The 12,137-nt window shown below is 45.7% G+C and overlaps 1 protein-coding gene across 1 annotated transcript in view; it reads left to right on the top strand.

The window, feature by feature from the left end:
• Positions 1-57: 57 nt before the first annotated feature.
• Positions 58-12,137, top strand: part of GNPAT (glyceronephosphate O-acyltransferase) — a 31,140-nt gene continuing 19,060 nt past the window's right edge. Inside the window, exons 1-2 of the mRNA XM_060035071.1 lie at positions 58-294; positions 7,938-8,120. Of these exons, the coding sequence (XP_059891054.1) occupies positions 217-294; positions 7,938-8,120 (261 nt within the window). The 5' untranslated portion in view covers positions 58-216. The remainder of the gene's footprint in view (positions 295-7,937; positions 8,121-12,137) is intronic.

Below are 12,137 nucleotides of genomic sequence, written 5' to 3'. Positions count from 1 at the left end.
GGGTTCCGATATGCCGCGCACGCGCGCGCTGCAGGTCCCCGCGCGGCTTCCGTCCTGGTTAAGATGGCGACGCCCGGGGTCCTGCGGAGGGGCCGCGGAGGGTGCTGCCGCCCTAGGCGAGGTCGGGCCGCCCCGCGCGGAAGAACCGCCCCCAGCAGCACCCCAACCACCGCTTAGCTAAGAATCCCAGGCCACGCCCGGGACAGCGGCCGCAGCATGGATTCTTCCAGTTCGTCTAGCTCTTGCTTCTCCGTCGGCTCCACCAGTCCCGGCGCTATCGTGCTCCTCTACTCGGTATGCGCCCGGGGGAGCGAGGCCGGGGCGGGGCCGCGGGAGAGGACCCCCTTCTCCTGGTCCCGGGTTCCTCCGGGCCGCGACCCAGGGCCCAGAAGAGTGGGTCCGAGCCTCCTCCCCACCCCCGCAGGAGGGGTTAGGTGCTTGATTTGGTTTCTAGGGCAACGGTGTAGCGCTGCGTGTGGGAATGTCCGTGTGCTTTTAGAAGTTTCTCCTGGTGATGGTTCCGCTGGTTCCCTCCCGCTCGTTCCTTCCCTTCCCCTCCACCAGGCGTTGGGCCTTCAGAACGCCCCTGACACGGGAACGAGGCGGGGAGAATTGGAGTCTCTCCATCTCTTGCGAGGCGTGTCGGGCTACTTTTCGGTCGAACCCGAGGAACCTGCGGGTCTGACTCAGCTTGAGGTAGCCCGTGGCTCCCCACCCCGCTCTTTTGCAGCTGTGATATCCCCGGGAAAAAAAGTATTTGGCTTGTCTGTGGGCATTGAGTTTCTAAGACTTTACGTTTATCATCTAAGAAGATTTGGAGTTCTGGAAATTTGTATTGTGTTTCTGTTCTCTGCCCATCATTGTACTTTTTCCACAAGTCATTTTGGAAGAGAGCTAATGCCCCCCGGCCTCTCTCCAGTTCACCCCCCAACCGCCTCTTCTGATTTTAACCGGTCTTTTTTGCCGACGGAATGTTGGTCACTCAGAATTGTCATGAAGAAATTACGAGGTGGAAGCTTTGTAGCCCTCAGTATTTCACAACCCTGGGGCAATTGACTTTTTTTTTTTAAACCAAATTAAGTTTTATCTACCTTAGGAGGAAATAAAAGAATGCATTTTAAAGTCATGTTACCAGTGTTTTGGCTTAAATATAATGTTAATTTATGTAGGAGGGTCATAACAGGGAAAACACAAGAGCAAGATAAACAAAAAACTCAGTTTCAGAAAAGAATGTATATACCTATGGCTACCTTCAAATTGGGAGACCAGTGGAGCATGGGGAAACTTCTGTTCCCTTGCTGTCAAGAGCTCTGGGCTTATGATGGCTGCTAATTGCCCACTTTCCCAAGGTTTATCACTTGGATCTCTCTCTTCGTTGACCTCACCGCACAGTGCAGTGGTGAAATAGTTCAACCTCAAAACGTAGGGAAAGAGGGTTGCTGTGTAGCTCTGACTTCCCATGGGTAGTTTTTTTCAGCCCTCAACTGGTTTGTGAATTACAGCAATTTTCCACGTGTGTATTAAAGGAAAGAGTTGGTTTTTTATTGCCCCATTCACCAATGATAAGACTTTGGTCACCTTTTTCACGTGAAAAACTAAAGCAGTTAATTGCATGTAAGCCGTTACTGCTTCTGAAGCTGGACAGCCACCCTCACTCCTCTTATGACAGCAGTCTTTTAACTTTCATGTTAACCTGAACTTTTTCTTACTGTTTCAGACTGTCCTTATTTCATTCCTCGGCCACACTCTTATTGTGCAATACTCTAGTTTTGGAGATATTTAAGGTACTGCTGCTTGCAGCAGACATTGCAGCTGTAGGTACTTACAGTGTCCTAGTCAGTATTCTCAGTGTGCAAGATATGGAGGTTAAAGATCCAGCCCTTGCCTTTAAGGACCTCAAAGGATGTCATGAGAATAAAGGAGTAATCGCAGCTAAGTGAGATAAGCCCAGTGATTGAAGCATGCACAGTATATTGTGGGAGGGCTGGGAAGGAGGGCCTGAGCTGTCTGGGGACTTGGAGAAGGCTTCTCAGAGAATGTGACACCTGAGTTGAGATTTTGAGGTATGAATGGGAGGTGAGGGAGAGGAAGACTGTCGTAGGCATCAGTGTAAGAAGACCACTCCTTGGCATGTGTGGGGGAACCAAGATAGGTAAGGGTAGAATAAAGGGGACGTGAGAAACGAAACTAAGGAAGTAGGCAGAGGATATTTCCTAAAGGAATTTTATATGTTTAAACGCCTTTCAGGATAAAATTTTCATTCTATGGGACACCATTTAAGGATGATTGGATTTGTATTTTTGAAAGTCTAAGAAGACTACTAGGTTTCTGGCATGATTATGTGGGTAACCTCTATTATTGATACTTAAGCAGAGGCTGTAGAAAGGGAATTCGTTGGAGAAAGGAATCTGATACCGGAGGAATCTGAAGCGTGGAGGTCAGTTAGGACGCTGTTGCAGTAATCCAGGGAGGTGACGAAAGCCTGCAGTGAGGCAGTGGCCGTGAGTCTGGGGAGGAGGGAGACGGGTGAGTTAGTGTGTTATTCAGGACAGTTGAATGTGGTAGCTAAGGAAGAGGCCACAGTCTGAACTTGACTCCCGTCTCTGCGATCTGGCAACTGGGCGGATGCCTTTCACTGATAAAGAGGAAGAGGATGGGCTTCCCTGGTGGCGCAGTGGTTGAGAGTCCGCCTGCCAATGCAGGGGACACGGGTTTGTGCCCCGGTCTGGGAAGATCCCACGTGCCGCAGAGTGGCTGGGCCCGTGAGCCATGGCCACTGAGCCTGCAGATCCGGAGCCTGTGCTCCGCGACGGGAGAGGCCACAACAGTGAGAGGCCTGCGTACCGCAAAAAAAAAAAAAAAAAAAGAATACTCAGAACTCAGCACTTCCTAATTATTTTACTAAATTTTCCTGTTATCCATGCTCTTGAAGTTATTTCCATCTGTCACGCTGTAAGGTGGAAATCCTAGAGAACGGTGGCTCCTTGCATCTCCTCCCAGCTCCACATTCAGTGAGGTCATATTGGTAGCTTGAAATCTGCCACGGTGGGAGCGTGTATACCCCAGAAACTGGCAGATGCTATAAATCAGGGCTCTCCCATAGTTGCACGTTACCAGCATGCTACTGGTGGTGTCCCTAAGTGAACTTACCTTGTGTATTTGTTGTCCATCTTTCCTTCAGCTCCCTCAGGGTTCCTTGTCCACCTTGTTCATGCCGTGTTCTTAGCCTGTAGAACAGTGCCCTGTATGTTTGGGGCTGTCAGTAACTGTTGAATGAATGGATCCACCAGAGCAGTTGAAAGGGAGGTACAAGGAGAGGCCTGTTTAACTAGCAATAAGGAGAGGCCCACTCTGCAAAGTAAGATAGGGGGACAATCGTTCACGTCATTCTTCTCACTTGGCCTCCTCATTGTATCGTGCTCCTGGGTGAGTATTTATTTTATGATGGTAAATACTTCTCCAGCACGGCGTAGGGAATGCCAGTTAATGAGCAGTAACGCTCAACCCTGGCTGCATGTAGGAATCGCTTAGAGTACTTTCAAAAATACTTTTGATAACCCAGGTACCACTCCCAGACCAAATTAATCAAGAATCTTTAGGGGGGCCTGGGCATCAATATTTTAAGTTCCCCGAGTTATTTTAATGTGAAGCCTGGGTTAAAAACCACTGGATTAGACATTGAGTTAGACCAGATTGGGAGAAGTTGGAGCTTTAGACTGTGAATATTGGAGAGCTGTCATCAACAGGGCTCAAGAAGTGGCTTCATTTAGTAAGTTATTTTTTCACTCCACAAACAATGATTGAAGGACTGGGAATACGAAAATGTGTAAGACACATGACAGGGAGCTCACAATCTTGTAGGGGAGACACCAAAGACAAGTTTATTGACGTATTCTAGATGAAAATGTGATGAGGATTCCCTAAAGGCTTAGCGGAGAAGGTGACCGTTTTGGTCCTGCGTTAAAGGGAGAATCTGGACATGGTACACAGAGGAGGTGTACAGAAGCTGTGGTTGATGGCCGAGGGTTTTCCAGGTGAACGGTGGCGAACGGCCATTTGTAAGTGCCCCGTCTCAACAACTGGTACCACCATGCACAGGGTTACGGACAAAAGAGGGTGTGTCTGTCTTGGTTAGACAAGGCATATCCCCAACACATACCACAATAGCACGCATATAACAGATGCTCCGGTGTTTGATAGGAATGCCATTCTTAGAGGTGACTTGAACAAAGCTGCGGGAGCCATGAGATGTCATAGCTTGTTGAGGCAACTAGGTCTTTGTACGGCTGGCTCGTGTGTTAAGAAGTGTGAGCTTGATCCTGCAGTTACAGAACCGTGGAGGGATTGCAGATGATCGCAGCTGGCAAGGTTTTCAAAGGACACATACGTGCTGCTCTGCCTTGCAGGTTCTTGTTCTGAGGACGCCCCCCCTCCCCTCTCCCCCTTTCCTCTCTCCTCCCCTTCCGTACTCCCCCCCGCCTCCACACCACAGACACCTCCCCAGCTGATTCTGATCCTTTTCTGTTCCCACACCCAGGACGGCTAAATGGGAAGTCTCTGAGATCTTTCTTGTCCCTAAAATTATATCATTTACAATGGTAATTTGTGGCATTCTACCAAGTCTGAGCCTGTGTAACTTATGCTATTACTTCATTAATGAGAACTGTGAAATTTGAGGTTCTTCAGCCTTAGAAGCAGGAGTATGCAATATGTTACAGCGACTGCAGTTTTACACCAGAATTCCAAGCTCGAATATTTTCCCCTCATATATTCTCTATACTTATATACGTGGGCATAAAAATGTTCACATTTGCGTATTTTACATGTTTTACATGCTACCCTTTTATACTTAAGCTCCTTATAAATGCTCTTTGCTTCTGTCTGTATTCTCGTTGTGCCCTAACGGTGGTCTCAGTTTTTCTGGGTTTTTTTATTACCTTAACATTTAGTCGGTCAGTTATTGATCAATTGTGCTATATTCCAAACACAGCTAGATGATGGAAATGCAAAGAGGACACAAACCGTCCTGCCCTCAAGGTAATTGCATTTTAGTAGGGAGACAGACATGCAAACGATTACATGTTATGGGACACATACCACAATAGACGTATGTAGAAGGTAACGAAGTCCTGATGAGGAAGGGAGAGTAATTCCATCAGGGGAACTCAAGGAGAGCTGTCACAGCAGAGTGATGCCAAGGCAAGGGTGACAGGAACAGAAGGGCGTTCCAGGCAGAGATGGACACGTGCAAAGGCCCAAAGGCATATCAACGAGGGACTGTGTTAGGGAAATCAAATCACTCACTGTTGAGTGGACCATGAGTGTGGTGGGAAGGAAAAGCCAGGTCATAGAGGTTCTCATATGACGCCAGAAGTGGCTTAGGTCTTGTTCTGAAGGAGGTGAGGGGTGTCATGTAAATATTTTAAGCCAGAATTGTGTTTTAAAAAGGGCACATGGTGGCATGGAAGACTGATTCAAAGGGACAAAACGTAGGCAAGGAGACCAGTGAGGAGGCTGTCGTGATAAAGAGCACAGGCTGGACATGTGAACGAGGAGTAGACATGATGGATACTTAAAGGCCGTGTTAGCAGGATGGAACGGATTGCATGTAAGGGGTGAGGGAGGAAAGGTCTAGAATGATGTAAACACAGGGATGTAGATGGTGTGGGGTTATTGATTGAGATTTCAGGAAAGTAATCAGCTTGTAGGACTGTGCAGAGGAGAGATGAGTTCAGTTTTGGAAAAGCTGGATGCGAGAGGAGGACAGGGCAAGGGATTCAGAAGCATAAATATTTGAAACCAGTTGAGTAGGTGAGAGTACTCAGCACTGTGTGGAGTGAAGAAAGGAGGGATGGAGATGTTAACATATACTAAAGGAAGTGGGAGGAAAGAAGACATATTTGTAATTGGGGGAGGAAAATTTCCCCCAGGTTGAGAATCTCTGGATTAGAGAAATGAGGTGGGGTTTTTGCTATGACAGAGTCATGAATTAAAAACCACAGTAGGAACATTTCAGAATAGCTGTAGGTAATGAAAGGAGGGAGTGCTTGAGAACGGTGTCCCACGGTGCGGAGGTCTAGGAGGAACGAAGACTTGAAAGAGGCCAGGGTCTAACGATTAGATTTGAAAGAAATATTAATGTCTGTTACGCTTTTTATAGTAGCAATGAATGAAAAAAAGAGTCCAAACATCCAACATTAAAAGTAATATCGTGCGAGAAACTTAAATGACATGGAGGAGTGTTTATAACATTAAGTAAAAAGAAAATCAGGAGACAAATCAAAATGTATGTGTGGTGAGGGAGGGACTTTTCACAGTCACAGAAAAAAGCATTCACTGAAATGGTCTCTGGCTCATTGGGAGACAGTTGATTTTAATTTTCTTCTTTGTGCTTTTCTGTATCTCCTCAATTTTTATAATGAACATGTATCACTTTGGTAATTAAAACATTACATTAAGAAATTAGGGAATACAAAGGTGACGGTGCAGCCACTAAAATATTTTAAAACAATATTTAATATAGGGAAGTATTCAGAATACAGTTGATAAGGCAAGATAAACTATATTTGGTAGGGTCCATGTTTTAAATTTAAAAATATGTATTTTTATATCTATGAATGGAAAAAATAAGGGAACTAGTAAGTGTTACGAGTAGTTATTCCCAGGGTGTAACACTGTGGGCAGTTTATCTTTGCTTGTATGTTTCCACGTTTCCAAATCTTCCATAATCAGCATGCTGAGTAGTATAGGGTAGTGGTTAGGAACAGGGTCTGTGAAGCGATAAGGCTTCAGCTTGAATCCTGTCTCTGTCCTCTGAGAGCTGTGGGACCTTGGCTGAGTTATTTCACTTCTCTGTGCCCTGGTCTCCCCACTGTGAAACGTGGTAGTGATGATAACTCCCTCACAGGTTTGTTGTGAGGATTGACCCTTCGTATAGGTAAAGTTCTTAGGACAGTGCCTGACGCTTAGGAAGCAACGACGCATGTTAGCTGTACTTATTATTACTACTATTACTTTTATCATCAGAAAAACAAACTTTTAAGAATTAAGAATTCAGAAGTCGTTGGTAGCCTAATAACGAGCAGTTTCAGGGGCTGGTTGGATAGAAGCTGAATTTCAGTCGGTTGAAAGGAGAAAAGAAAGTAACACAGCAAAATACAGACTGCACCGTAGTAGCTTATATGGGAGCACTTTGGTCTTGAGTTTGCACCCATGTAGTTTTATTTGATTTGACATAATCTTGACTCTGATGTACGCTTTAATTTTTAAAACTAAGAGAGGCAGACAGAACAAGTTTATTGGTGTGATTGACGAAATCTGTAAAGTTGATCAGATTCTCTAGAGCCTAACGTCCCACCTTTGCTATGTTTGTTAACTTTCATAAAGGGGCACTGGCTTTATAAAGGTAGCAATCAGAAATATGATAATAAAATATTATAATTCAACATCAATTCATTGATCCTAATAATAGCTACATTTCTTTTTCTTTTTGGTAATTTTATTCTTTTTTTTTAATTTTTATTTTTGGCTGCGTTGGGTCTTCGTTGCTGCGCACGGGCTTTCTCTAGTTGTGGCGAGTGGCAGGCTCCTCTTCGTTGCGGTGCGCGGGCTTCTCATTGCGGTGGCTTCTCTTGTTGCGGAGCATGGGCTCTAGAGCGCAGCCTCAGTAGTTGTGGCGCGCGGGCTTAGTTGCTCCGCAGCATGTGGGATCTTCCCGGACCAGGGATCGAACCCGTGTCCCCTGCATTGGCAGGCAGATTCTCAACCACCGGGGAAATCCAATAGCTACATTTCTTTTTCTTACTATGTGAAAACCTAACATCGGAACACTCTGCTCTTGTTCTATGTCATAGAATAAAAATTTTGGCTAAGATGAAACCTTACCAATGTAGTTTTACAGCATGTGCATTACTTTCTTTCATTTGCCTCATCCGCAGAAGGAACTCAAAAAGTGGGATCCGTTTGAAGATGCTTTGGAGGAGAGGAGGCATGTCAGTGACCTGAAATTTGCCATGAAATGCTACACACCTCTTGTCTACAAGGGAATTACTCCTTGCAAGCCAAGTGACATTAAATGTAGTGTTCTCAATTCTGAAGAGATTCATTATGTCATTAAACAGGTAAGTGATTTCCTCTTCAGCCATAGCCAGATTTGTTCATTGTCAGCAAGTTCTCTTCTTGATTCTATGAATTTATTTTGCTATTTTTAATGTATCTTTTTAGATTTTGCTATATTCAGCACATTCATCAAATGTTTATTGTACCCATAATGCATCTTAGCCCCTTTGCTAGACATTCTGCCTAATAGCTAGTTGAGCAGCATTCTTGACCTCATAAGTGTATAGTCTAATAGGGAATGATGACAGTTGTGCAGGCAATTACAGTGAAATATGATACAAGACATGCTAATGGGAGGCCAGTGTACAGGGGCATTAATTAGTTATAAGAGCAACTAATTTTGTGTAGGGAGTTAGAGAAGTGATTTTATAAATGAGGCCTGAAAGATGTTTGGGGGTTTTCCAAGTGAAGTGGGTGAAGAAGAGTGTTCCTAGCAGGGCAAATAACTTTTTCCCTGTGGTTTTGAAACCTCGTGGCACATTAAAATTATTCGGGGAGGGGCTTCCCTGGTGGCACAGTGGTTAAGAATCCGCCTGCCAATGCAGGGGACACGGGTTTGAGCCCTGGTCTGGGAAGATCCCACATGCCGCAGAACAGCTGGGCCCGTGCACTACAGCTAGTGAGCCCGCGAGCCACAACTACTGAGCCCGCGTGCCACAACTACTGAAGCCCGCGCACCTAGAGCCCGTGCTCCACAACAAGAGAAGCCACCGCGATGAGACGCCCGTGCACCGCAGCAAAGAGTAGCCCCCACTCGCCACAACTAGAGAAAGCCCGCACACAGCAATGAAGACCCAACAAAGCCAAAAATAAAAAAATAAATAAATTTTTTAAAAAATAGAACGTTTAAAAAAAAAATTATTCTGGGAGCTTTTAAAAATCCCTGTGCCTACGTCTCACCCTCATACCAATTAAATCATAATGTCAGGAGTGAGAAACCAGGCATCCGAAGTTTTTTAAAAGCCCAGTCAATTCCAAAGTGTGGTGAGGTATGGGAACCACCAGCTTATTTTAAGGCAAAGAGCACATGTGTGTTCGTGGTATTGAGAGGTGTTCAGTGGAACCAAGACTGAAGAGAGCAGAGGAGGGTGATGACAGGAACTGGGCTGGAGAGGAGAGCAGGCCACGTCGCGAAGGGCTTTGTGAACCGTCTGAAGGAATTGGATTTATCCTACACACAGTGCAAAGCCATGGAAGGGGTTCAGGTTGCAGTGTGGCGTGATCAGTTTATGTTTTAGAAACACCGTTGTGCTGAAGGAGACGGGAAGGCTGTGTGTGGTGCTCCTGCAGCAGTCCCTTTGTAGGATCGTAGCTGCCTGGACTGGTAAGTGGTTATAGAAACAGAGAAATGGTCAGGTTTAAGAAATGACCAGTTGGGTGAATGAAGTGAAGGAAAGGAAGAATCAAGGCTGATAGAGCCATTCACTGAGATAGGGACTTAGAAGAGGGCTTAGGAGAGAAGCTGTGCTCTATTTTGCACACGTCATTTGAGGACATCCAGATAGAGGTCCTTGGCAGGCATGATCGGAGCTCCCCGACGGTGGGCTCTTCTATCATATCGTGCTCCTGTGCCTTGAGGTTCACAGAGAGATCCTGCTTCTTTGACTTTTCACTGGAGGTTAGTCCGGTTTGTGGCCTTGGGAAGATTCTTCATTTTGCAGCGGCACTGGGGTTGGGGGCTGCGTCACACGGCTTGCGGGATATTAGTTCCCTGACCAGGGATGGCACCCAGGCCCAGACATGACAGCGTGGTGTCCTAGCCCCTGGACAGGGATGAAACCCGGGCCCAGACACTGACAGCGCGGTGTCCTAGCCACTGGACAGGGATGGAACCCGGGCCCAGACACTGACAGCGCAGTGTCCTAGCCACTGAACCAGGGATGGAACCCGGGCCCAGACACTGACAGCGCAGTGTCCTAGCCGCTGGACAGGGATGGAACCTGGGCCCAGACACTGACAGCGCAGTGTCCTAGCCACTGGACCAGGGACGGAACCTGGGCCCAGACACTGACAGTGCGGAGCCCTAGCCACTGGACCGCCGGGGAGCTCCCAGGAAAATTATTTGTTATCTTTATTATTTGCTGTCTCTTTTATTCTGATTCGGACATATGACCTATGCTCTTAATCGTATTGTTGTGATCTGTCTTGGGGAATCTATTAATCTTGTCTGACTGAACTTATTTCATAAGTGAAGTCAAATTCTCTCTCTCTCTTTTTTAAATTGCTGTATTTCTGGTGCCTAGCACATAGTACACATTCAATAAATATTTCTTGAATTAATGAATGGAAAAAAAATACTTTGGTCCTATCCCCAGAGATTCTGGTGTAATTGGTCTAGGTTAGGACCCAGGCATTTCTCTTTTCTTCTTCTTCTTCTTTTTTTTAAGTTTCCCCATGTAATTCTAATGCACAGCCAGGTTAAGTGTGACTGATTTAAGCCAGTGTTTTTCAGACTTGAACGTACTGCTGAGAAAAATCATATAATCGAGGTAGATTGGAATTATTATAAATTCTTGATTACGCAGCACACTTGGGCCCTCTTTGTTACCCAGTCATTGATTGTTTCCCTAGGAAACTCTCTCCCTTTCTCCAAAGTGGCAGTTTCAGTTGCCCCATTCTCCTTGAACCTCCAACCCTACCTTCTCCACTTACTCTGGACAGATGACTTTTCTTCCTACTTCACAAAGAAAATTTAAGCCATTATATAAGTGAGAGCTGTTTCAGCTCTCTGAGATCAGGCCCCTAATTTACCTGCATCTAACACCCGTGATTTTCTTCTTCCCTCCTACTAGAATGGAACAGGGATCCCTTCTGTTCGAGTTTAATCCCTACCCTACTCCTTTGCTCCGAATTACACCTCCCCCCTCCTCCTTGGGAACTTTGCTTGTCGTCTGTACCCTCAGTTGTCTCAACTTCTTCCTGTTATCAGCTCTTTACCATCAGCATTTAACATGCTCACTTCTCTTCCAACTTAATTAGACTTCCTTTGACCACATTCCTTCTCTACTTACTACGCATCTCTTCCTTTCCCACTTCTGCTCTGCTCTTTGAAGAAGTTGGCTGTGTTTTCTATGCTTGTTGCCCTACTTTCTCACCCTTCATGTACTGCTCAGCTCACCGGAATCTGATTTCCAACCCTCTGTAGGAGCTCTTCCCAAGATGGTGAATGACCTCCTTCTTCCTCATGGCAAAAATCAACCTCATTCAAATCCTGGATAGCTTTTGGTACACGCTCTCTCCTTTCCAGGACACCACACTCTCCCACTTACCCACCACATCTTTTTGATTATTTCCCAGTTGTCTTTATGGGCTTCTCTTCCTTTGCCTGTCTCTTTAAATGCTGCAGTTCCTCAAGATTTTGTTCTAGCCCCTTCTTATCTACCCACTCACTGGGAGTTTTATTTATTGCCAGAATTTGAAGTACCCTCCTTATGCTAATATCTCCGTATTATAATATTACTATATAAAAATAATATATTATCATAAGTAATATAGATAATTAGTATCTATTGCTTCAGCCCAGATCTCTTTTGAGTTTCACACATATATTTTTACAGTTTATTGGGTATCCACTTGGAAATTCCAGAAGCACTCCGAAAGCATTCAAGATGTCTACCTCAAAGTCTTGGATCCACCGCACCCCTGTACTGTGTGTATTCCCCCCTCCCACCCAGATTGTCCTGTCTCTAAGAATGCCCCCCCCACATATGCTAGTCGCTCAAACGAAAAATCTGGATGCCGTCTTCAGCTTCTTACTTTCCTCTCACACGCTCCCAGGCACTAAGAGCTGCTGATGTGCTCTGCTGAAAATGATGTACCCTCCTAAAAATAGCGCTGGTCTACCTCCGTCCACCCCTGCTGCCACTTCTCCAGCTGAGGCTACCTTTATCTTGCAGAGTGCAGTAGCAGCCATTGAAGGGGCTTTAGCCAAGGAAGGATGTGATGACTTCTGCGTTTAAGAGACTGCTCAGGCTTGTGACATGGACAAGAGACTGAAGAGGGACATCACTGGGGACAAG

The sequence above is a fragment of the Delphinus delphis genome, chromosome 16, assembly GCF_949987515.2.
Source record: "Delphinus delphis chromosome 16, mDelDel1.2, whole genome shotgun sequence".
In the NCBI taxonomy this organism is placed as follows: domain Eukaryota; kingdom Metazoa; phylum Chordata; class Mammalia; order Artiodactyla; family Delphinidae; genus Delphinus; species Delphinus delphis.
The sequence above is the reverse complement of the archived record's forward strand: the minus strand, read 5'-3'. Positions and strand labels throughout refer to the sequence as shown.